The sequence below is a fragment of the Tamandua tetradactyla genome, chromosome 10 (assembly GCF_023851605.1).
Source record: "Tamandua tetradactyla isolate mTamTet1 chromosome 10, mTamTet1.pri, whole genome shotgun sequence".
In the NCBI taxonomy this organism is placed as follows: domain Eukaryota; kingdom Metazoa; phylum Chordata; class Mammalia; order Pilosa; family Myrmecophagidae; genus Tamandua; species Tamandua tetradactyla.
In genome coordinates this window covers 19,213,494-19,240,901 of record NC_135336.1, presented here as the reverse complement: position 1 = coordinate 19,240,901, position 27,408 = coordinate 19,213,494, and the positions used below count along the sequence as shown (strand labels likewise).

The 27,408-nt window shown below is 35.1% G+C and overlaps 1 protein-coding gene across 1 annotated transcript in view; it reads right to left on the bottom strand.

The window, feature by feature from the left end:
• Positions 1-27,408, bottom strand: part of SNX4 (sorting nexin 4) — a 123,758-nt gene that overhangs the window by 45,728 nt on the left and 50,622 nt on the right. Inside the window, exons 6-8 of the mRNA XM_077118073.1 lie at positions 26,273-26,328; positions 20,196-20,268; positions 12,402-12,463 (exon numbers count right to left, since the gene is read on the bottom strand). Coding sequence (XP_076974188.1) covers positions 12,402-12,463; positions 20,196-20,268; positions 26,273-26,328 — 191 coding nt within the window. The remainder of the gene's footprint in view (positions 1-12,401; positions 12,464-20,195; positions 20,269-26,272; positions 26,329-27,408) is intronic.

Here is a 27,408-nt window from a genome sequence, read left to right as displayed (position 1 = left end):
GCAATTGCTCCCCATTCTTCAGCTTCATTCTATATCCTGGTAACCTGTGTACTGTAATTTATGTCTAAGCATTTATATATTATATATATTATATAATTAGTCTGTATCAGTGAGGCTATACATTTGTCCTCTTGTGTCTGACTTATTTCATTCAACATAATGTCTTCAAGGTTCATCCCTGTTATCACATGCTTCAGAACTTCATTCCTTCTTACTGTTGAATACTATTCCACTGTATACAAATACCTCATTTTGTTTATCTATTCTTCTGTCGATGGACACTTAGATTGCTTCCATATTTTGGTAACTATGAATAATGCCGTTTTGAATATTGGTGTGCAAATGTCTGTTCGTGTCCCTGCTATCAGGTCTTCTGGGTATATATATACCAAGTAGTGGGACTGCCGGGTCATGAGGCAATTTTATACTTAGTTTCCTGTGGAACCCACCAAACTGTTTCTCACAACGGCTATAGCATTTTACATTTCTACCAGCAGTAAATGTTCAGATTTCTCCACACTTTCATCAACTCTTGTAGTTTTCTGTTTGTTTAATAGCAGCCATTCTAGCAGGGGTGAGATGAAAACTCTTTGTGGTTTTGATTTGCATTTGTGTAACAGCTAGTGAAGTTGGGCATCATTTTATGTGCTTTTCAGAAAAATGTCTGCTCACGTCTTTTACCCATTTTTAATTGTATTGTCTTTTTTTTGTTAGGTTGTAGGACTTTAAATATTCTGAATATCAATTCCTTAACAGATATGTGGTTTCTAAATATTTTCTTCCATTGAGTTGGTTGCCTTTTTACCCGTTTGACAAAATTTTTTGAAGCTCTAAAGTATTTGATTTTGAAGAGTTTCCATTTATCCATCTTTTCTTTTGTTGCTTGTACTTTGGGTATAAGGTCTAAGAAATCACTGCCTATCAAAAGATACTGAAGATGCTTCCCTATATTTTTGTCTAGAAGTTTTATAATACTGACTTATATTTAGGCCTCTGATCCATTTTGACTTAACTTTTGTACAGGATATGAGGTAGGGATCCTTTTTCATTCCTTTGGATATGGAAATCCAGTTCTCCCAGCCCCATTTATTAAAGAGATTGTTTTGTCCCAGTTGAGTGGGCTTAGAAGCCTTGTCAAAAATCAGCTAACCATATGATAGGGTGAAAACTACTACTGCATGTTACGGTCTGTGTTTAACAGGAAGACATCAACACTACAACAGCAATACTAGGGGTAAATAATGGGGGGGGAGGACAAGAGTTAAGGGGAGGTTTGGATTCTCTATTTGGTGAGGGTATGCTTATTGGTTATTTTTCTCAAGAGCAACAAAAATTGTCTAAAATTGAAAATGTTGATGGACTGTTGACTTTGGACATTATACACGACGCCCAATGAATGGATGGAGGTGGTTGAAGGATACTGACTGAGAAGTAGAGTGATGAACTGTGGTGCATACATATATTTGAATACTGTGCTGCTACAGAAAGGAATGAAGTCAGGAGACATACAATGTCATGAATGAACCTGTGGGACACTATGTGATGCAAAATAAGCCAGAAACAAAGAGCAAATATTGTATGGTGTCATTAAGAAAACACTTATAAAACAGGGGTCTAGACTGTAAACTCTTACAGCAATCACATTTAGTCTGGAGCGGTAATTGTTATTTCTAAATTCTGAAAGGCTGTGGTTTATATGTATAACCTATTATTTCCCTATAACTTTGGGTACCTGTGTGACACCTAAGACTCAGAGCAGGAGTTCTGCAGTTCTGAAGGTCAGCATTGTCACAGAGAGCACATGTTAAAGAAACTGTAAAGAGATCAGGCTTCAACTACAGATAACAATGAAGCCCATCAGGTCCGGACTAAGGTAAAACAGAATAATGGGCTGTGCTGGTTAGGTTCTGATGTCAACTTGCCAAATGATTATGCCCAAAAGCAATGTAAAAGATCTGCTCGTCCGCCACCCCATCACCAAGCAGAGACTGATCTTCTCAGATTGCCTACGCATGTGTTGCACAGATAGCCAAAGCCTTGGCTCTGGAGGATGCCGAAAGAGGAAGACACAGAAGCAGGACAACCTGAAAGACTGAGCTCTTAACCCTGAACAGGCTAGGAGTTGAGCCTGGGTCTCCTGTGTGATGGGCAGCTAGTGTGCCACTGGAGTACTCGTGTACCCCAGCCTAGCTAATAATAGACTCTTATCCCCTACATGAGATCTGGACCTTGATTTGGTGGAGAATAACCAACAAAGTGTAAAAGGAAACATTCAGCAGAAACTAAGTAAATATAAAACTTTAGAAGGGTGAAGGAAACCAACTTACAAAATAACCATATCAAGATAATTAAATGCCCTGAGCACAACCGAAAATCACAAATATTCAAGCAGAAATGGCCCAGCCGAATGACCAAATAAAAATTCCAGAAGGGACACACAATACAGAACAACAACTCAAGGGTATTTATAAAGAAATAAAGGATATCAGAAAGACACTAGAAGAGCATAAAGAAGCACAAATAAAAGAATTATTGGTATCCCAGAAGGAGAAAAGAGTAACAGGTTGGCAAAGTTAGTTGAAGATATAATTGGAGAAAACTTCCCAACCCTCATAAAAGACAAGAATATGCAAATCAAAGAAGCCCAGTGAACTCCAATTAGAATAAATTCAAACAACCCACTTCAAGACACATATAATCAGACTGTCAGGTGTTGAAGAGAAACAGAATGTCCTGAAAGCAGCATATAAGGGAAAACACATAAGATTGACTTCAGATTACTCAACAGGTACCATGGAAGCAAGAAGGCAGTGGTATCATATTTTTAAGATCTTGCATGAGAAAGGCTTTCAACCAAGAATTCTTTATCCAGCTAAACTATCCTTCAACATTGAGGGAGAGATTAAAATCTTCAAAGACAAAGAAAGATTGAGAACTAGTCAACAAGAGACCAGTCCTACAAGAAATACTAAAGGGAGCCCCATTCAGTTGATAAAAAAAGATAGGAGAGGGGGGTCTGGAGGAGGGCACACAATTGAAGAACATGAGTAAAGGTAATTTAAAGGAAAAGAGAAAGAGAAGGAAAATGATATACAGATCTGATAAATAAAAACTAAAGGACAAGATGACAGAGTCAAGAGCTGCTTTTACAGTAATTACTTTGAATGTTAATGAACTAAACTCACCAATTAAAAGATACAGACTGACAGAATTGATCAAGAAACATAATCCATCTATATGCTATTTATAAGAGACATATCTTAGACTCAAGGACACAGTTAGACTGAAAGTAAAAGGATGGAAAAATATCTTCTATGCAAGCTATAACCAAAAGAAAGCAGGAGTAGCTATACTAATAGGCAAAGTAGACGTTAAATGAAAGACATCGTAACAGACAAGGAAGGACATTACATATTAATAAAAGGGACAATTCACCAGGAAGAAATGACAATCATAAATGTGTATGCAAAAAAAAAAAATGTGTATGCACCCAATCAAGGACCTCCAAAGTACATGAGGCACATACTAGAAAACAGAAGGGAACTACAGACATATCAACAGTAATAGTGGGAGACTTCAATACACCGCTCTCTGCTACAGATAGAACAACCACACAGAGGATCAGCAAGGAAACAGAGAATCTAAACAAGATAAATTAATTAGATCTAATAAACATATATAGATCATTACACTGCCATACACCAGGATACACATTCTTTTCTAGTGTACATGGAACGTTCTCCAAGATAGACCATATACTGGGACATATGTCGAGACTCTATAAATTTAATAAGGTTGAAATTACCCAAAGTACTTTCTCTGATAACAACAGAATAAACCTGGAAATTAATAATCACCAAAGAACCAGAGCTTTAACAAATATACGGAAATTAAACAACACACTCTTAAATAATCAGTGGGTCAAGCAAGAAATTGTTAGAGAAATCAGTAAATATCTAGAGACAAATGATAATGAGAATACAGCATATCAAAACTTATGGAACGCGGCAAAGGCAGTGCTGAAAGAGAAATTTATTGCCTTAAATGCCTATATTAAAACACAAGAATAAGCAAAACTTGAGGGTTTAATTGCTCACCTGGAGAATTTAAAGCAAACTAACCCAAAAGCAAATAAAAAAATAGAAATAATAAAGACTAAAGCAGAAATAAACAAACTGGAGAACAATAAAACAATAGGAAGAATAAAAATACCGAAAAGTTGGTTCTTTGAAAAAATTAATAAAATTGATGGTTTCCTAGCTAGACTAACAAAGACGGAAAGAGAGGACATAAATAAACAACATCAGAAATGAGAGAGGGGTTGTAACCACAGACCATGAAGAAATTTTTTAAACTCATAAGAAAATATTATGAACAACTATGCGCCAATGAACTAGACAGATGAAATGGACAAATTTCTAGAAACATACGAACTACTTACAATGACTTGAAAAGAAACAGATCTCAACAAACCAATTACAAGAAAGAGATCCAATCAGTCATCAAAAGCCTTCTCACAAATGATTATGCCCAGCTGTCTAGTCAGGCAAGCTCTGGACTGACTGCTGCTGCCAAGTATATTTTGTGGCTGGTTGATTAAACTGTCAGTTGACTGCATCTGTGACTGATTACATCTGAGATCAACTAAGGCCTGTCTCCCCTAACAATATAATTCCTTCCAGCCTACCCCATAGATTTTTGGACTCTTCCTTCCAATGGGTACATCAAACACCTTTAAAAATCTCCTATTTACAGATCTCTCCTGTTAATTGTTTCTCTAGAGAACCTTGACTAACAGAAGGGGTAAGGAAGACATTTTACTTTAGAACTTCACCTACTCTATGAGACCAAAGGAACAGAGGTTTATTTTGTCTAGAACCTAAACTTTTTGGTAACACATAATCTAACTCAACCTGTCTGGATAGATCATTTAAACAATCTAAACACAGGGAGCCTAGAATGGGAATGAGGGCTTATAATTCTGAACAGCTTAATGTAATGTCCAATACATCCCAGAACATGTTAGGCAGATAATCAAAAAGTATTGGCAAAATCCTGAGGGATGGGGAAAAAAAAAACGAATTATTAAGTTTACCACCAGGGAACCCCCTGACACTGTCTCAAACATTAGGGGTTCCCAACTCAACAGCCCAAGCCCTGATCTTGAGGCTTACTCTTATGAAGCTTATTTATGTACTGGAGAAGTTAAGCCTACCCATAGTTATGTCTAACTTACTTCCAGAGGGCCTCTTTTATTGCTCAAATGTGGCCTCTCTCTAAGTCCAACTCTGCAAGTAAAATCATTATCCTCTCCTCTACATGGGACATGATATCCAGGGGTGAAAGTTTCCCTGGCAATGTGGGATATGACTCCCAGGGGAAGCCTGGCCCTGGAACCGTGGTTTTGACAATGCCTGCCTGACCAAATGGGGTTAATAAATTGTAACAAAATAGGACATCAGTGGATAAGAGATTTCAAATGGAGTGGAGAAGCTACTCTGGAGGCTATTCTTATGCAAGTTTCAGCTAGACATTGCTACTTATGTGTCTGCCAAACCCCAAACAAAACCATTCCTTTACATCCTCTGTTGAATTAACTACTTTATCAGTTTATAACAGCTATCTTTTCCCCTTGTTAACTATTTTTGACTTAAAGTCTATTTTATCTGATATTAGCATACCTACCCCAGCTCTCTTTTGGTTACTACTTACTTGGTATATTTCTTTTCACTCTATCACTTAAAACCTACTTACATCTTGAATTTAAGCTGAGTCTCCTGAAGACAAACACAGCGGGTCATGCTTTTTTATCCATTCTGCCAATTTCTGCCTTTTGAATGGAGTTTAATCCATTTATGTTTAAAGTCACTACTGATAATAATGACTTTCTTCGGCCATTTTGCTATTTAGTCTTTGGAAATCTTATACCGTTTTTGTACAATTTTTCCATTAAAGCCTACTTTCTTATTTATTTGATCTAAAAAATTTTTCATTAATCAATCAACATACGGCACGAACATTCTTAACATTTGAACATTCCATATTTGGTGTGCAATCAATGGCTCACAATATCACCACATAGTTGTCTATTCATCACCATGATCATTTCTCAGAACATTTACAGCACTCCAGAAAAAGAAATAAAAAGAAAAAAGAACAAACCATACATACCATACCCCCTACCCCTCCCTCTCATTGACCACTAGTATTTCCCTTTACCCTATGTATATAAACATTTGTTCCCCCTATTATTTATCTATTTTTAATCCACATTTTTTACTGTTCACACCATAGATAAAAGGAGCATCAGAACAAGGTTTTAACAATCACACAGTCACTTGTGAAAGCTGTATCATTATAAAGTCATCTTCAAGAAACATGGCTACTGGAACACAGCTCTGCAGTTTCAGGTACTTCCCTCTAGCCTCTCTAACACATCTTAAACTAAAAAGGGGATATCTATATAATATGTAAGAATAACCTCTAGGATAACCTCTTTACTCTATTTGAAATCTCAGCCACTGACTCTTTTGTCTCATTTCTCTCTTTCCCCTTTCAGTTGAGAAGGTTTTCTCAATCCCTTGATACCAATTCCTAGCTCATTCTAGGATTTCTGTCCCACATTGCCAGGGAGGTTTACACCCCTGGGAGTCATGTCCCACACAGAGAGGCGGAGGGCAGTGAGTTTGTTTGCTGTGTTGGCTGAGAGATAGGTCGCATTTGAGCAACAAAAGAGGTTCTCTGGGGGTGACTCAGCCTAATTTTAAGTAGGCTTAACCTGTCCTTTGCAGGGGATATGTTTCATATGAAAATAACCCAAGGCTGAGGGTTTGGCCTATTGATTTTGCTGTCCTCACTGCTTGCAAGAATATCAGGCCTTCTCTATATGGGGAAATTATTTGATTTTTTTATATAGCAGCATTTTGCATCCCTTCTTATTTCTATCTGGATGTATTTTTCATATATTTTCTTTGTGGTTACAATGGGTTAATATTTAATATCCCAATGGGCGGGCCACGGTGGCTCAGCAGGCAGAGTTCTCGCCTGCCATGACGGAGACCCGGGCTTGATTCCGGGTGCCTGCCCATGTTAAAGAAAAAAAATTTAACATCCTAAATATATAAAAATCGTATCTGATTTGATAGCAATTTAACTCTGATGGCATACACATACACAATTCCTATACCCTCTCAGTATCACCCCCTTTTTTTCACTTGTTACAATTTTTATCTTTGTATATCGTGTATCCAAAACCATAGCTTTACCATTAATTTTTATGCACCTGCATTTTAGTATCTGTGGGAAGTAAGAAGTGGAGTTAACATACTAAAATATACAAGGGTACTGGCATTTACTGTTATACAAATGGTTACCTCTAAGGAAGATCTTCATTTCTTTTTGCTACTTTGAACCAGTGTCTAGTGCCCTTTCCTTTGTGCCTGAAAAGCTCCCTTTGAGCAACGGTTGTAGGGTAGGTCTAGTGCTGATGAACTCCCTCAGTTTTGGCTTATTTGGGAATGTTTTAATTTCAAGATATTATTCTTGGTTTTTCTTCAGCATTTTAAGTATTTCCATCCACTGCTGTCATGTTTCCATGGTTTCTGATTAGAAATCAGCACCTAATCTAATTGGTACTTCCTTGTACACAACACTTTTTTTTTCTCTTATAGATTTCAGAACTTCCTCTTTGTCCTTAATATTTGAATACTAAGGTCAGTATGTGCAAGGACATATTTTTCTTCACGTTTATCCTGTTTTTGTGTTCTCTGGGTTCCCTGAATGTGCATATTCACATCTTTTGCTAAGTTTGGGAAGTTTCTGTCATTATTTCTTCGAATATTCCTTCTGTCCCTTTCTCCTTCTCTTCTCCTTTTGGGACACTCATAATGTGTATACTAACATGCCTAATGTGTCACAGAGGTCTCTTAGGCTATTTTTGCTTTTTTTTATAATTCTCTTTATCTTTCTGTTCCTTAACCCGGGACAGGGTGTGTTCTAGTTTGCTAGCTGCCGGAATGCAATATACCAGAAACAGAATGGCTTTTAAACAGGGGAATTTAATCAGATGCTAGTTTACAGTTCCAAGGCCGAGAAAATGTCCTGATTAAAACAAGTCTAAAGAAATGTCCAATCTAAGGCATCCAGGGAAAGATACCTTGGTTCAAGAAGGCTGATGAAGCAATCAGAGCTTCTCTCTCATCTGAAAAGGCACATGGTGAACATAGTCAGGGCTCCTCTCTCATTTGGAAGAGCACATGGTGAATACGGTGTCATCTGCTAGCTTCTTCTCCTGGCTTCCTGTTTCAGGAAGCTCCCTGGGAGGCATTTTCTTTCTTCGTCTCCAAACGTTGCTAGCTCGTGGACTTCTGCTTCTCGTGGCTATGTTGCTCTGCTCTGCTCTCATTTTCCAAACTGTTCTCTCTTTTATAGGACTCCAGAAACTTATCAAGACCCACCCAAATGGGTGGAGACGTGTCATCACCTAATCCAGCTAAACAACTACTCTTGATTAAATCACATCTCCAGGAAGATGACCTGATTACAGTTTCAAACATACAGTATTGAATAGGGATTATTCTGCCTTTATGAAATAGGATTTAGATTAAAACATGTTTTTTCTAGGGGACATACATCCTTTCAAGCCAGCACAGGGTGGTTTTGTTTATATTTGCAGTATGCAGGCACCTGAGCTATTTTATCCATAGAAAATTCTCCTGCATTCCTGCCCTACTTAGGAAGAGTTTATACTTTTACAAAATATACTTCTCTTCATTAAAAAATGTTATATAACCCTGATATTGTCCCAACCTGCATTCAATTTTAATTTATTAATGAACCAAAAATATATGGATAGTCTATTACTCTGATAAGTGAATTAAATAAATTTGGATCCATACTCCATAACTTACATTCAAATAAATGTCATAAAAATAAAAAAGACATAAGAAAAGTTGATTGTTTGACTTTTTAAGTAATTCATGGCGGGGAAGGCCTTATTGAGACATATACAAAAATCAGTAGCCATTTCTTTAAAAAGGAAAAAAAATTTATATGTAATTCAATAAATAGAATATCTGGGTACATCAAAAGTCATCATTAGAAAAGTCAAAAGACATGTCTAACTGGAAAAATTTTTGCAATTTATTTCCCAAAGACATAATTTTCCTAAAATATAGAGAATGCCTACGTATCAATAAGGAATAAAACCATTAGCTCATTTATGAAACTCATTCTTACATAAACCTCCTTATAATTATGCTTAAGAGTCACCTTCAGAGAACCCCTTTTGTTGCTCAGATGCAACCTCTTTGCAGGTGAACTCACTGCCCTCCCCCTACGTGGGACATGATTCCCAAGGGTGTAAATCTCCCTGGCAACATGGGACACAACTCCCAGTGATGAGCCTTAACCTGGCATCATGGGAATGAGAAAGCCTTCTTGACCAAAAGGGGGAAGAGAAATGAAACAAAGTTTTGGTGGCTGAGAGATTTTAAAAAAAGAGTTGAGAGGTCTTTCTGGAAGTTATTCTTATGCAATATATGGATATCTCTTTTCAGTTTTTGGTGTACTGGAGTAGCTAGAGGGATTCCTGAAGATGACTGCATAATCACAGAGTTTTTAAGGTATGAACTTGTGAGCATAACCTTGCAATTGACACTCCCTTTATCCAGTGTATGGACAGATGAGTAAAGAAAAAAACTATATAAACAATAGGGGAATATGAGGGTTATGGGATGATTAGGGTGTTCTTTTCTACTTTTATTTTTATTCTTTTTGGAGAAATAAAAGTGTTCAAAAATCAATTGTAATGATGAATGCACAGCTTTATGATGACACTGTGAATCATTGGTGATAACTAATCACTTTAGATAACTATATCCCAATAAAAATCATTGGAAAAAAAAAGTTCAGCAGAGAAAAAAGACAAAAGAATAGTACAGACAACTCTGGAATAGGTGAAATCTTGGCTCCTAATCATAGGAATAGATATTTGACTTCATTCATGATTAGAGAAATGCAAATTACAACTACAGTGAGTAACTATATTTTCACCATCGGACCGATAAAGAAAATTTGCTACGCACTGTTTGGGAGAGGGTATGAAGAAATAAGCACTAACATTTTATTGATGGTAGTTTAACATCCCCTATATAGGACAATTTGGTAATGTCAATTGTATTAGTTTGCTAAAGCTGCCAGAATGCAACATATAGGAATGGAATGGCATTTATAAAGGGAATTTACTACATTGCAAGTTAACAGTTCTAAGGCCATGAAAATGTCCAAATTAATGCACCAACAAGAGGTTACCTTCCCTCAAGAAAGGCTGATGCTGCGCAGAACACCTCTATCTGCTAGGAAGGCACAAGGCTGGCATGTGCTGATCCTTGTTTCCAGTTCTGTTGCTTCCATCTTCTGATAACCAGGGGTTTCTCTCTAAGCATCTGAGGACCTTCACTTAACTCCTCCAGGACACAACTCTGGGTTCTGGCTTAATTTAGCATCTCATGGGAAGGCACATGGTGACATCTGCTGGGCTCTGCCTGTGTCTAGGCATCTGCTCTGTCAGCACTCTAACCAACTCTAAACATCCATGCCTCTGTCAACTCGGAAGCAACTGTTCTCCAAGTGTCTGCATCTATGATCCAAATGTTTCCCTTTTTAAAAGACTCTAGTAAACTAATCAAAACCCACTTTGAATGGGTGGAGGCACAGCTCCCTCTAATCAAAGGTCACACCCACCACTGGGCATGCCATATCTCCATGGAGATACGCTAATCAAAACTTTCCAACCTACAATATAGAACCAGGTCTCTGAAATCCATTCTGTAATGCTGAAGTGTACTTTGAAAATTGTAGGTTTTTCTTTCTTTTCTTTGTATATATGTTAGATTTAACAATAAACAACTTAAAAAAAATATTGAATCAGGATTAAAAGAAACAGCTGCCCCCATAAGATTGGATCAGGATTAAAACATGGTTTTTCTGGGGTATATAATAGTTTCAAACTGGTACATCTTGCAAAATTACAAATCCAACTATGCTTAGACTAAATAATTCTACTACTTGAATTTTACCTTACATGTGTATACACATATTTGTGAAATAAAACATACAATAGTATTTATTATATAATAATAGTATTATTATAGCACTGAATGCAAAAGACTAGAAACAGTTATCATGAGGATAAGTTTATCTTGTTTAAACTTTATCTTAAATAAAGTAAAATACTTCTGCTCATTAAAACCCAGTACAGTGATTTACTAATAATACCTTAGAGAACAGCTCTTAAGTGAAAAATGCGAGGTAAAGCAAGTGCAAAAAGTGATGTATGTAACATACTCCCATTTTTATATATTTTTTTAAAAAGGAAAAATGGGGCGGGCCGCGGTGGCTCAGCGGGCAAGAGTGCTTGCCTGCCGTGCCGGAGGACCCCGGTTCGATTCCCGGCCCCAGCCCATGTAAAAAAACAAACAAACGAACAAGATATAATAAAACAAGAAAATGTTTAAAAATGTTTCCCTTCCATCCTTCCTTCCTTCTCTGTCTTTCCTTCCTTTCCTCACTCTCTCTTTAAAAAAAAAAAAAAAAAAAAAAGGAAAAATGTATTTGTTTGAATGTTTGTATGTTTCACTGGAAAGATACACAAGAAACTAAGAAACTGATATTTTCTTAGAGGAGGGGACCAAGGAAGTTGTCAGGCAGGGGTCAAGAGATTTGTTACTGTATAAATTTTTATTAGTTTTTGAATTTTGTGCCACATGAGGGTATTACCTTCAAAAAAACATAAAATGAAGCATGCTTTTATATTACTTGAATCAAAAGGTCTCACAGTGGAACATTAACAAGCCCACTTTTCTTATAAAAGATCTGAGTTATAACTTTTAAAATGTCAAAATAAAAATAACACACACATACAGATCCACAAAAGAAAACAGTTCAAAATAATCAAAATATGTGAATTAGATACACAAATATTCTATTTTTAAACTAAAATTATCACAAAACTAAAAACCTATCTTGCAAAAGAAATTATAAAAAGACCAAAAAAACAAAAAAGGAAGAGAAAAATAAAAGCACTAATTCTATAAATGTTATTTCCAATGGAACCCTCTTAGGCATTCTTCCAAGATATGAAAGGTAAATATCCCACCCCTCTGTTCATTCACAGCAGTTTAACTTTTATCTTCCACAATATATTAGAGTTCTTCTCAATTTATTTAAAAAAGAGTTCCGAGCTGTAAAAGTAAAAGTCTGAAAACCACTATTAGAGAATATGATTTTTTTAAAAACCCTGCTACTTTCCAAACTCATTAGCTTTCAAGCATTAATGCTCTCAAGCAGAAAGCTAATAAAAACTGATCCTTGATTATTTTAAAAGTTTACATAATGCTTACCTGAAAACTCGCCCATAATTACCATGTACTTTATATACACCATAGAGTCGATCTGCTACTCTCTGAAATAAATATTTAACAGAAATTACTAATTGGTTAAATTTGTAGACAGTTTACTAAAAAAAATTCATCCTCATTAAAAAAATTCATGCTTAGTACAATAAAGGTACAAAATACAAAAAAAGTACAAATTTCCCAAAGTCCCATCACTAAAAAAAAAAAACTAGTGCTGTCTCATCATATTTATGTAAATGCTTTCACAATTATTTCTATGCATGGGTTTTAAATCCTTTTTTAAAATTTCCTTATAAGCAATGTGGTAATATTTTTATCTATCAGGTTAATAATACCTTTAATAAAGACCACTTTAAATAACTGCATAAAATTCCACCAAGTAGTGTATAAATAATTAACCATTCCCTTATTGTTATATAACTACTCTTAATTTTCAGTATTATAAATAATGTTGTAATAAGTATCTTTCCACAGAAGACTTTTTTCTTTCAAATTTCTGATTGTCTCCTTATGATAAAGTTCCCAAAGTGGAATTTATTAGGGGAAAGGATATAAACATTCTCAATTCTATTGATACATAATTGCATACAAAAACACTGAACATAGGCAATATACCTTATTTCCTTTTTTTCTTTTTTTGCATGGGCAGGCACTGGGAATTGAACCCAGGTCTCTGGAAGGGCAGGCAAGAACTCTGCCTGCTGAGCCACCGTGGCCCACACAGAGGCAATATACTTTGATTCTACTTTGTCAGAAGATAATGTCTCTAACCAACAAAACACATTAGACATTTTAAAAACAATACTATCACAATTTTGATCACTGGCATGAAATGTGGACTAGCCCTTCACACAAACTGAACAAAAAACAAAGCAAAGCAAAAACCACTGTAATTTGCTTTACTTTTACCCAAAGGGTTATGACATTAACGGGAAAACCAAAAGCGAATCCCATCTAAAACTCTATAAAACAAAATTCCTGGTATCTTGTTTCTAAATGTAACCCCTAAGGATAAATTTCACCCTTAATTCCTTACTCAAACATGAGTAATTTGAGAAATTAGATATCACCGAACAACAAATCTCAACCTGTTCAATACCTTAGCCAAAAGTGAAAGAAACCACAATTCCATACATTTGGAGCAAGTATAGAAGGATCATAAAATGATTCCCATATATCCTTGGCCTGCTTTGAGGGAGCAAACACACACTCAACTAGACCACCCGTTAGTAGATCAGCAGCTTGATACAAAAAGACAAATATTGCATGAATTCACTTGTATGACACATGTGAATAAACAAATTCATAAAGACCCAAAGTAGACTAAAGGTTGCCTGGGGCTGGGGGAGGAAAGGTTAGGGAGGTACTGCTTAATGTGTACAAAGTTTCTGTTTGGGGTGACAGAAAAGTTTTGGCCTGCTGAGTGATGGATGGTGGTGATGGCAGCAAAACCTTGTGAAGTTAATCCCACTGAATCGTATAGTTAAAAATGGCTGGAATTATATATGTTACCACAATACAATTTTTTTTATAAAAGAAGGAAAGAGAGAGATATTCAGCAATTGTTACTGGAACTGACAATATTACTGGTATGAACTCTCCAAAGATGAAAATAGATTGCTCTGGCCAAGTAAAACATGAAATGACTTGTACCTAGATCATCAGGCAGTAAGAAAGAAGATGAAGTTAAGAAAACTATGACCAAAAATTAAAAAAAAAAATCATTTCTTAGGACAAAATAAAGTGTCAATGACTGAGAGATTCCAAACAGAGTCGAGAGGTTATCCTGGAGGTTATTCTTACACATTAAACAGATATCACCTTTATAGTTAAGGGGTAATGGAGAGGCTGGAGAGAACTGCCTGATAATGTAGAGCTGGGTTCCAGTAGCCATGTTTCTTGAAGATGATTGTATAATGATATAGCTTTCGCAATGTGACAGTGTGATTGTGAAAAAAAAGAGAGAGAAAACTGAAAGATGGGAGAGAAAAAAAGAGATCATTTCTGGAGACAAGGAAAGGCAAAAATTACAAAGAAATAAAACTTGAAACCAGACTGATTCAATGGTTGTTGGTAATCAAGAATACTGGTGCTAGGGCAAAGAGGCTGTGTCCAATAATTTAGTCCAAGCTGCTTTTCAATTTCAGTTCTGTTGATAAGTCTTTCTTTTTGAAGACTGACAATTTTATTAGACAAGTGCCAGGGGAAGAATGACAATTAGTGAACTCTGATGACAGAAAAAAATTTGTCAACCTCATCCTATCATCCTTCCCTGCTCTGATTCACTTGGAACTATAATCCAAATGAATATAATAAGACCTCAATGAAGTAGTAGGTGATTAAATGTTATAATGGACAAAATTCTATGGCCTACTATTATGTGATATTTTAAAAATCTGGACATACAGTTTTTTTTTTTTCCTTTTGAATTCTCTCCTAAGAAGTCAAAGATCATGAGATTTAAAACTTGATACTGTTTGTCAAAATTCTTTCCTAAAGGAGCCAGCAATATGTAATGCTTTATACTGCCATCAACAACATACGAGTTATTTCACAAACATTATATATAACCATCTTTATAAATGACTACAAATCAAATGTTAAATAGTATTTCAGTACTCATGATTTGCATTTTGAGTATATTAGCAAAGTTAAACACTAACCATTTTTTAAAATTTTATTTTCCCTAGAGAGGTAGCATAGTGTAGTAGGAAATAACAGCTTCTGAATCAGAGAAACATGAGTTTAAATTCTATCTCCATCCTATCTTAAGGTTTGACTTTGGCAAACTTATCCTTCACTCTACTAAAATTCATTTCATTTTTCAATATATCATTTGTAGGAAGTTAACAGCATGGACTCTGGAGTTAGATATTTAAATCCTGGAATCTGGAATAAATGTTCCAAATTCAAACCCTCAGGTAAGCAGGAAACGAAATGTGAACTCATATTTGTCTAACTCCAAAGACTATTTCCTACTATATTATTACGTGATGTTAGGGAAGTTACTTAACTTCATTTGATTCCATTTCCTTATGTGTAAAATGGAAACAATAACAGCATCTACTTTCAAAGGGCTAATTGAGAAGGAAGTAAGGAAATTATAATATGCTTAAGTACTGTGGCTGATATACAATGCAAAATAAATGTTAGATATCAGTATTATTTGCCTTTTCTTTCACTTTATAAAACACAAATCACCTCATCTGAGTCTCAAAATTCTGAGAGGGAAAAAAAGAAAAAAGAACAAACAAAAAAACACCTCTATGAGGAAGGCACTCTTTCCTATAGCAAATATTTATTTAGTCTTACTATGTGCTAAGCAAATATTATTTCCATTTTCAACAAAGAAACAAACTCTGAAGGGTTACTGGAGTTGCATGAATGGCAGAGACAAGTTCCAAATCTAGCTCTTATGAGTCTAAAGCCACTTGCCCTTTCTAGTTGTTCTGTTTCGACTCTGGAATATTTAACTCTTTAATCCATATGTAATTTATTTTCTGTACATCATCTGTCTCAAACAGTATCTAAGCCTCCTTCTACCCTTGTCACTCGAAAATGAAGAAAAAGTCCTGCCTCTGATGCTTTCTGCATTGTTTGTAGGCTTGTCAGTGTTGGGTTTTTTTTTTTTTCACTTTCCATTATTACTTCACACCATTTTTTCTGTTACAGTCCACGACTTAAATGGCCTTTCTCCCAGTTTTAGATCACAGCCTAAGTTTTATTCACACACCATACAACCGATACTAAGTGTACAATGAATTACTCCCCTGGTATAATTACATAGTTTTGTATTCAACACCACAATCAATACGAGAATATTCTCATTACTTCTGGAAAAAAAAAATTCAGACCTCTCCCTTATATCTCACTATTATTGACATTTAGCTTTGGTATAGTGCTTCTGTTACAATTAATGAAAGAATATTACAATGTTACTGTTAACTATAGACGGTATTTTGCATTAATTTTTTTTTTTGCTATATACCACCCCATTATTAACAACTTGTAATAGCTGTTCTAGTCCCTGTAAAACTTTCTAATATTTGTACAATTAACCATCGTTATGGTCCACTCTGGGTTTCACAAAGTTATACAGTTCCAGTTTTTATCCTCTAGCTTTCCTTCTGGTGACAAACACAATCCTAATCTCCCTCTTTCAGCCATATTCACACTCAGCTTTGTTAATTACACTTACAATTTTGGGTTGTCATCACAAGGTATTGGAACACAGACTTCTAAAACCTAACCTTATGAGAAAGAATCCTATATTTTTCATTGGTATTTCTTTCATTTATATAGCCAGGATTTCAATGTGACTCACAGATCAAGTGCTGCCTTTCCTTTGAAGAGCTGAAGCTCTTCAAATCTTTCATGTCAATCAACTGAAACCTGTTTTCATAAAGTTCAGGATAAATATTTATACCCAGAACCCTCTTACTTGGTTATTACAAACTCTTTGATGAAAAAAGATCACTTTCTCTAAAGGTTGTCAGTTCTCCTGATTAGTTATAATTAAATTCAAGAAGCAACTTATGTTATTGCTTTTTCTGATTTTTTTAAACAAAAATGGCCAGCATATTAAAGAGAGAATCCTGGGAGTGGGGTCAGAGTGGGGAGAGAATGACACACACAAGGAAAAGAGCACATAAAAGTCCTAGGGCAGAAACAAGTTTGACATTGTCGAGGGAGTTAGAAGGAAAATAGGGTTAAAGCGGAGTGTGCAAAGAGTAAAATGAATATAAAAATAGTTATGTAGGAGAACCTTTAAAGCATTTTCTTCAATATCATGGTTAATTTTTTGCTATAATCTTTTAAAGGTTATGTGGTAGTTAGGTTCAGGTGTCAACTTGGCTAGGTGAAGGTGCCTAGTTCTATTGCTGTGGACATCAGTCAATGGCATGTGAACCTCATCTGTTGCTGATTACATCTGCAGTCAGATAGGAGGCTGCCTGTTGCAATGAATGATGTTTGATTTCATTGGCTGGTGCTTAAATGAGAGAGTTCAACGTAGCACAGCCCAAGCAGCTCAGCATACTTCATCTCAGCACTTGCAGCTCAGCCCAGGCCTTTGGAGATACAGAAAGGAATCATCCCAGGGAAAGTTGCTGGAACCCAGAGGACTGGAGAGAAGGCCAGCAGAGATGCCCAGGCCTTTGGAGATGCAGAAAGGAATCATCCCGGGGAAAGCTGTTGGAACCCAGAGGCCTAAAGAGGCCAGCAGAGATTGCCCTGTGACTTCCCATGTCAGAAAGAACCTCAGTTGAAAGTTAGCTGCCTTTCCTCTCAAGAACTGTATGTTAACTAAATAAATCCCCTTTTATTGAAAGCCAATCCATCTCTGGTATGTTGCATTCTGGCAGCTAGCAAATTGAAACAGGTTATTAAATATTAATAACCTTTTAAAATACACTTTCAGTAGAAAACCAGTATAATCACTATCATATCTTGTCTTGTGACAATCATCTTGTTTTATGAAAGCAATCATTCATTCTTTCAAGATAAGATGGTCTGTGGCACAGCCTCACAATAATGACAATTATTTCTCCCTCCTTTAAATCTCACTTAACTTTATTCCCTATGTTTTGTGAGTTTTTCAAACGAAGGTTTTTAAACTATCCCTTCCCTTCAGTTGAAGATGTGTGAAGAGGGATGCAGCTGTCAGAATCAGCCAGACTCATAAGTTAAGTAGATTTTCCAAGTCTTCTCACATAAAAATCAAAGCAGTATGAATTTCTCTTCCAATCTTCTGGGTGTCTCCAGACACTCATTTCCACCTTCTACGAGAACAGCTATCTGAATTATTTGAGTAATTTTAGAGCAATTAAAGGCCTAGAAATTTCAACCTCATTCATCTACCACCCTTCCCAATACCCACTTCCTGGCTAATAATATACACAGGTACCTTTTCTTTCCCTAGAAAACACTTCACAATTTATTTAGAGTCCAGGGGTTCTTTGAACGGTTGAAGAGGAGATTAGAACAATGTAAAGATCTTCAGAAGGATATTTCACCTCCCTATTCTATTTTTTGTATTTTTTATTATGGAAATCTTCAAGCACAGAGAAAGCAGAGAACATTTCTGATCACCCAACTTCAATGATTATTAAAATATGGCCAATCTTATTTCATCTAAAGCTGCCCCCACTCTCTACCCCTCATAAGTAGATTAATATAAAGCAAATTCTAGATTCAATATATTTCATTTCAGGAGGATTTCAATCAGCATGAGATATGATCCTAGACCTGCTGCACTATTCTCTTCAAAAGCCTTTAGCACAGGCAGGTTTTAGTTTCCTCTAGGCTACCCCAATAGTCCAGACAGGATTGTACAACATTTTTCAGATATATTAGATATATTAATTTACCCAAAACAATTTTCTCCATGTCTCTTATAGCTAAACTATATGGCTAAATACAATTATTATTCCCCAATTTCTAGTTCCTTTTGTCATGGCACACCATTATCCCAAATAAGTTTTTTAGTAGAACTGAAAAGTACAAATGACTGCCTAACACACACAAACTATTTCACAGACCTTTAAAAAACTAATAATAATAACTGAAAGAATAAGGGTATTATTATTATAGGTACATCTAAAATCCTACTTATTTAATTACATTCCAACACTGAAATGGCAGGCCTTTTGACAAGATTCAAAACAGCCAACTATTACAAACAATGCAGAAAACAAGAGGATAAAATTCTCTGAGTTGTTTATGCCAGAAAATATTTCACATTTTTTTATAAAATGCAGTTTGGGAGGATACGCTAAGCCTACTTAAAATTAGGCTTAAGTGTCACCCCCAGAGAACCTCTTTTGTTGCTCAGATATGACCTCTCTCTCTTAACCTGACAGGGCAAGTGAATTCACTACCCTCCCCCGCTATGTGGGACATGACTCCCAGGGATATAAATTTCCCTGCCAACAAGGAACAGAAATTCTGGGATGAGCTGGGACTCAGAATCAAGAGATTGAGAAAACCTTCTCAGTCAAAAGGGGGAAGAGAGAACTGAGACAAAATAAAGTGTCAGTGACTGAGAGATTTCAAACAGAGTCAAGAGGTTATCTTGGAGGTTATTCTTATATATTATATAGATATTCCTTTTTAGTTTATGGTGTATTGGAGTGGCTAGAGGGAAGTACCTGAAACTGTAGAGCTGTGTTCCAGTAGCCCTGTTTTTTGATGATGACTGTATAATGATATAGCTTTTACAATGTGACTGTGTGATTGTGAAAACCTTGTGTCTGATCCTTCTTTTATCTAGGGTATGGACAAATGAGTAAAAAATAAGGCTAAAAAATAAACAAATAATAGGGGAGACAAAGGTTAAAATAAGTTGGGTAGATGGAAATACTAGTGGTCAATGAAGGGTAAGGGGTATGGTATATATGAGCTTTTTCTTTTTTATTTCTTTTCTTGGAGTGATGAGAAGGAGGGGTAAGGAGTATGGTATATATGAGTTTTTTCTTTTTTTTTTTCTGGAGTGATGGAAATGTTCAAAAAAAATGATCATGGTGATGAATACACAACTATCTGATGATATTGTGAGCCATTAATTGTATACCATGTATGGAATGTTTGTATGCTAAGAATGTTTATATGTTTGTATGCTAAGTTTTATCAATAAAAATACTTTCATTAAAAACATGCAGTTTGCCTGATGAGCACACCAAATTTGAATATAGAAAGCAGTTATTCAACATAAGTATCATCCATTACTTAAAATCATAATAATTATAAATGTGTATCAAAATGCTCCTGGGGACTACTTACAGCTCTGACTCGAAGAAGATGTGAGATGACAGATTGTAGTTCATCACTGTAGTGCTTTAGTTCAGTAAATCTCCTAAATAGTAAACAAATAAATATCATTTTTCTCATGAAAATAAGTAATCAAAACTGAAAGACGAAACAGTAGTTTGTGAGAATGAAACTCATTCCACTTGACCATATGCTGGCCTTGAATGTTTATATACCAATACAAATTCAAAACGTCCTAAAATAAAACAACCATATTTTCTTTTGATATTGTGAAAGGCAAGAAAAGACGTTCATTATGCTCCAGAATTAACATTGGAGACTGACTGAGTTAGAGACAAAATTTGCTGGTATGAAAAACTACATTAAAAAAGCAAAAAATTCATGGTGCTTTAAAAAAATTTAAGTGTTACCATAAACTTGTGGTCTCTAACCTCAATTTTAATATTGTCCAGTAATCTTTGTTTCCCTAATATATGGATTCTCATTCTACATAAAAACCTCAAACTTCTGATGGCACCACTGTCATCCTCTAAACAACCTAGCTTCCTTCCTCACAGATAAAAAAAAAAGCCATCATATAGGAACCACTCCATTTCTACCTACCATTAAACCTACAAATTTTCCCACATTCATATCTATCATCTCTTCCTTCCCTCTAGAATCCTTCCTTCCACTCAAGATTCTAAACTCTAGTCTAGCTACACCCTATGTCTCTCTTTTCTAACTTCCTCTATCATTAGCATATCAATTAACTTAGGTCTCTTCTAGACTAAATACACACATAAGCACACTCTCTCTGACAATTTTTCAACTGATATCAGCCTTTCAATAACCACCCCTTCACAGCCACACTTTCACAAGACATCATCTCCCTGGCAATACCATTACTTCCACTCCCCTTCACTGCTCAACCCACTTACAATCAAGCTCTGACAACAAGAATGCAGTGAAGAAATATTCCCAACAAAGTCACCAACTATTTTCATGTTTCTAAAATTCAATGATACATTTCAGTCCTTATCTTACTTGATCAACAACATTAACAGCTGACCTTACCCTCCTCAAAAATTTTCATTCCCTTGATATTAGTGTTATTTTCTCATGGTTTTCCTTTTACTATCTGGCCACTCCCTCAAATATCCTCTGCTGCAGTATTCACTTCATTCACCATCTACTTGAGAGTGCACTGAGATGTTTGTTAAAAAGCGCAGAATCCTGGGTCTCTCAATAAGAGTCAGGTGTGAATAACCATCACTACAGTTTACGGGGGCGGGGCGGGGGGCCCAGAAATCTGTAATAACAAACCCCATAGGATTCGGATGTTGGTATTACCCAGATGACTTTTTTTGGAAAATGGTCTTTAGTTTGGCATTTTTTCTCTCCTAGGTCCTCAGTCACCTTCCACTCAATCTACACACACTGTGATTTGTCATTCACAAAGCTATACAATTACAATCTACGTGTAGCTGCATTACAAATTTCTACTATCAGCCAAACCTCTCACCTACTCTACAGATCTAAATCTAACTCACTAGCGGACATTTGTTCTTGCTTATACAGGCACAACTTCTCTTTCCCAAGCCCCTTCCCCTCCCCCCACCACATTCTAGCACTGTAAAGAAGGAAATCTGGATGTCATCTGTATTTCCTTTCCCTCTCCTTCACCCCATACATTCCACTTTTTTTGCTTGTTTGTTTGCTGTATGGGGGGGGAGTCACATTTCATTTTTTTTCCATGTGAGTATTCCCTTATTGCAGCACCATTTGCTGAATTTTTGCCTGTTTATTTTTTTGTTTGTTTGCTTGTTTGGGAAGTGCATGGGCCAGAAATCGAACTTGGGTCTCCAGCATGGCAGGCGAGAATTCTACCACTGAACTACCCTTGCCAAAGACAATGCTACTGTATCTTTTATCATCATCCAAAGACTGGATGTATGTAGTAACTATAATTCCTCTAGTTTCTCAGTCTCCTGTTCAGAGAAGGTTAGCAAGGCTAAGAGAATCAAATCATTAGATAAAAGTTAACCTCTATCATACCTACTCCTCTCAAAACAGAATTTTTCAGCTAAGAAAAAAATTCAGGGATAAAAGGGCTGGCAAGATTGGCTAGTCATTAGTCTAACTTTCCTTGTGACATACTAGACAGGAAAGAAGAGAATGTATTGTTCAATTTTGCTTGGATTTGTAGGATAAAACACTGAAGGGCTATAAACCTAAAAACTAATGCGCTGCTAGCCTTTGGGGGAGGGAGAGGAGAAAGGAGAATCACAGATGGGGATGAGAGTGAGACTTTTTACTATATACTTTTCTATGTCTAACTATATATATATAATTTGGTTAACTATGAGAATGTATTTATTACCTACTCAAAACACTTGTAAAAAAATTAAATTTAAAAAAGAAAATGTATTATCTCAGATAACTGTGAACTGCTTTCTTTATGTGGAACCAACCAGAATTTAACTGATATAATTTTCCCTTCATAAGTTAATATTTGAATTTGAATATCAAGAGGCAAATACTTTGTTAAAACACTATCCTTGATCAGATTTTCTTGTGCCAGGGCCCAGGAACCAAAATTTCTGCAAGGTTAGGTCTTCTGGGACCTCTTCTGACTTGATCAGATTTAAGGAGGTTTTTCAACAGCTTCCCAACTGAGAAAAAAGCATAACTATAAAACTCTTGGTTGTCATATTTGGCTATGAGAAAATTTCTAAGAATATAAACAGTAGGTCTCAGAACACTTATATTAGGTGAACAGGGGTTTCTGGAGTTCAGTGAAGGCCCTGATACCTTTGACAACAATACATACAAGGCACATTATGCTTTCTCTATCTAAATTAACTGAGTGGTATAATCTCTCTTGAAGAAATAGGGGACAACTTTCCCAGGTGATCACAACATCAAGAAGTCAGGGTTAAAAGATTCAATTCAACACCTAGATGACAGGGATGAATCTTACATTTTTGGAAAATCATAATTATCGGGTAAACAGAAGGCCAAAAGGTGAAAATGGACAAATCCATCAAACTTTAGATAACAATGCATTTAAGAAATAAAAGTGAATTTTATGAAAACCAGTGTTTTAATTCTTCACCCAAGTCAGTATCTACCGATAGCTACATATTAAAATGAAGAATCCTACCCTAAATGATTACATATTCTTAAAGAGAGATTAAAGACTAAAAATTATATATCATAAAAGAATGCTGTCAGTTTCACTTGAAAGCAAGGAATTAAACACAGTTCAAACAAGGTAGATGTTGATTTAAAAAACTTTCCTCCCTAAAATGTTAAATATTTAAGATCTCTGGCCATTGGCAAAATCAAGATGTAAATCAGATTCTGACAAGATTTTAAGTTTACACTGACATTTTCCTATACCTAATATATCCTATAGCCTCAACCAAACTTAATTCCTACTCTCTTCAAAACACTTCATTACCACTGTAGACTCTTTATGCTTCTCTTTATTCTTCATATTCTACCATTATCTACTTGGTAGTCATCTCTCCCTCTAAACCTGGGCAGGTACCTTTCTTAATCAATCTCATCTATTACTCAAGATCCACCTTGAAATTAACTTCCATCAAGCCTTTATCTGAATGCAGCTCTCACATTTCAAAGTACAATGGCACAAACACAATTTGGCATCTGTTTTCTATTTTCTGTTTTCACATGGCTTTAGTTTTCTCTACCCAAATAGACTCACAGTGTCTCAAGCTGTACAGTTTCTTTGTAACTTGCAAAACCAACTATTATCTAGGATAAAGCTCTGAAAGAAAAGAACCAATGAACTCCAGCAATTTGAATGACAGGACAAATACATCAGTTCACTCTCTACCCTCTTCTTCTTCAGTTTATACTCTTCCAACTCCTACCTTTCTATCTACCTATGGGAGTTCTTAATATGGTATCTTGAGTTCTCTGAAGAAAACTCACTGCATAAATTTATTCTTCCTATCTGTATTTCCTGCCTTAAATTCAGCATAGGAAAGAAGATATAACTTGATAGCTAGAAAACTAAAAGAATAACCTGAACAAATCATAACTGATTATCTGACCATATAACCTGGTTTTCTTTTAAAAGAAGAAAACTATGATTTCATATATGATTTAACTTGGCAAGTGAAACCACAGCAAATAAAACTTCTACTGGGCATGACAGCCCAAAACATAAGTTTATTTCTACTAGAAACTGATTTTAAAATAACAATGTAAATAATATGTTACTTATATAATCTGGCCATTTTAGTTTATTTGCAACAACAACAATATGGGGAGCTCAACGGATTTAGGTAAACCTTAGATATATCTCCTTGAAGAAAACTATACAATTAATGCAACGCAAAAAGCATTTACGAAGCAACTAAGGTCACATAAGGAGAAGACTCAAAGTCCTCTTCCTCAACCCTTAGTAGCCTAATTAAGAAAATAATAACCATGCATGAAACAAGTATTTAAAAAAATTATTTTGGTCTGTCCCTCTGGAATATAAAATCTCCCAGTTTTTTAGATTTTAGGAAAAGACAGAATAAAGCTATTTTAGTAATGTAAAAGTATTTTAGTAATGCTATGAACAATAATTAAGCTACTGCGCTAGCTAGATCTAGAATAGAGATTCTGAATATTAAGAATCTATTATATAGGGCAGGCCACAGTGGCTCAGCAGGCAGAGTCCTCGCCTGCCATGACAGAGATTCAGGTTTGATTCCCGGTGCCTGCCCATGTGAAAAAAAAAAAAAAGAATCTTTTATAACAAATGACTGATAAATATATTCAATTCTCTCATCTAGAATGCAAGGCAAACAAACTACTTAGCTAATTACATAGTTTAATAGGAACATAAGGGCAGAAAAATCTGAGATATAACACATTTAAAATTCTACATACAGTATGAATATTAAATAAAATTTAGCAATTTACAAAACCTGTTTAGGTCAGAAAAGGGAAGAAAAATAGTCAACTGACAAAATATTAGGATGGGTTCTGATATTCTAATTCATATCATCCTCTACTCCATGTACAGCTTCTAAAATCATAAACAGATTAAGTTTTCCAAAGCTTTTTTCTGAGGGTAACTTACAATTTTAGTTCTTAATCTAAAGAACACCTCTTATATGATACCATGCATGTTGTTACAATACTTATGAAAACCTCAAACACAATTTCCAAATTACCAAAATTTTTAAGTATTCATTTATATTTTACATTCAAAATTTACATCAGAGGAACTGTTATTATTAAGTTATGATTTTAAAAGTCAGATATGATATGTTATCAGACAATGCAAACTTGGCCTTTGCCTAGTAAAAACTTTTATTATAGATTAAGTAATGCTGGGGGAGTAATGAGAGAAATTCTAACAATCCTCATAACCTTGGTTCCCCGAGATAGAAAATCAGGTCTACCTTAGCTCACTTCTAACTGAAAAATTCTTTTAGTGGGTAAGGATATATATAATGAAAAGCTTGAGTTATCCACTAAATTTAAAGAATGAGCAAAACCAAAACCTAAGAAATAATTATGTCTCAATCTGAATATATATACTCATTTCTGAGTCTCCTGGCTTCCTTGATACTTTCACAATCACCAAACTGACATTAAAGAAGTCAAGTATATTCATATAAATACAACTCCAGGAATTTATTATGCTGGTATGTATATGTGTATCAATCCAGTTTACTGTAATACAAAGTAGACCATTTAATAAAATATATATAATATATAATTTTCTTGATTTTCATACATATTTGACAAACAAGGTTGTGTAAGGAAAACTATTTTATATGAAATTAAAATTACTCTTCTCATTTTTCTGATACCTTCAACAACATTTAATAAATCCTTCTAGACAAAAGCAATGGTTTAATTTTTTATAAGTTCAGTTAGTTACTTATAACCTTAAACTCAAATAAATTACCCATATTTCAAAATAAGTTTTAGATTTTTAAAAGGTTCTCACTAAAGGTGGATTACTATTTAAAATATTTTGCAAATAAAGTGCACACATTCAGAAATGAAAAATTAAATAGACTGATAGCATCATTCAAAACAACATTTTAATTGTTATTAAAGTAAAACCTTACTTGTCTGGGTTTTTCACTCTGAATGTTGCATTAAGCGCTTTTAACCTGGAGTCTGCCTGGAAAAAATAATTTGTTAACTTAATACAATTATATTTCAGGGTATAAATTTCAAACAGTTTTATTTTCCCTTTAGAATTAAGATGCTCAAGTACAATTTGTGTCAAACACATTAAACATACCTTAAAAACAGAACAGAATTTATTTTTGAAAACACTACAAAACACGTCATATTTTAAACTGATCAACGGCATTCAAAGATACCAAAGTAAAATAACTGTTAAACACCAATACTGAAAGGTACATAGCCCTGAATTTTTATAATTCAGAATAGGTCAAAAAAGCAGTCTACCTTTTTTCTAAGCCACAGAAAAGTAATGTTCTGTAGATATAAACTAAATAAAACTACTGCTTTGTAGCCTATGTATTAGTGAGGGCAGTTCTCAAATGGAATCCAAACCACATGCACATTATGTTTTCTTGATCAGGATTTTGGGGGGCCGGGGGAAACACATGGAAATGCGTGTATTGAAGTAATACTTTACTCAGGTAAATAACCTAGATGACAACAATTTACTAACAAACGGCTCTCAAAGGAGGCACAGAAGGATTGACACTAAATAATAATTTCATTGCATGAAATCGATACTTAACATGTTCAAATCTTACCCTAAGTTCTCATAAAAAAAAGTTTCTGACCAAGGTACAGGAACTACAGGCTTCTTAAAAACTAGCTCAATAAGGAACCAGTTTCAAAATGTGGTATGATTTTGAAAATCCTTATCAGTTTGAAAATTTTACATTATTCCAAATTTCAACACACAATACAAATATTCTCAATGAATAAAACAAACAAAATAAAACACAAGCATTATTAGGGCTTTCCAGATTAGTTGGCTAAGAAAAGAAAACAGAATTCAACAAATATGCTACTCCACAAACTCAGCCTTCTACAACTCCATGCCCAAGAGAGATTCAAATAGCTATTGAAGCTTAATTTCTCACTGATTTCAGGGGACTATATTATTTCTAAAACTGATATTTCACCAATTCTTGATGTTTTCTATAACTTCAAGGACAAGGAGCATATGTGAAAGTGCTTGCAAATAAAAGCACCCAGGGATTTAAGGCATAAACTA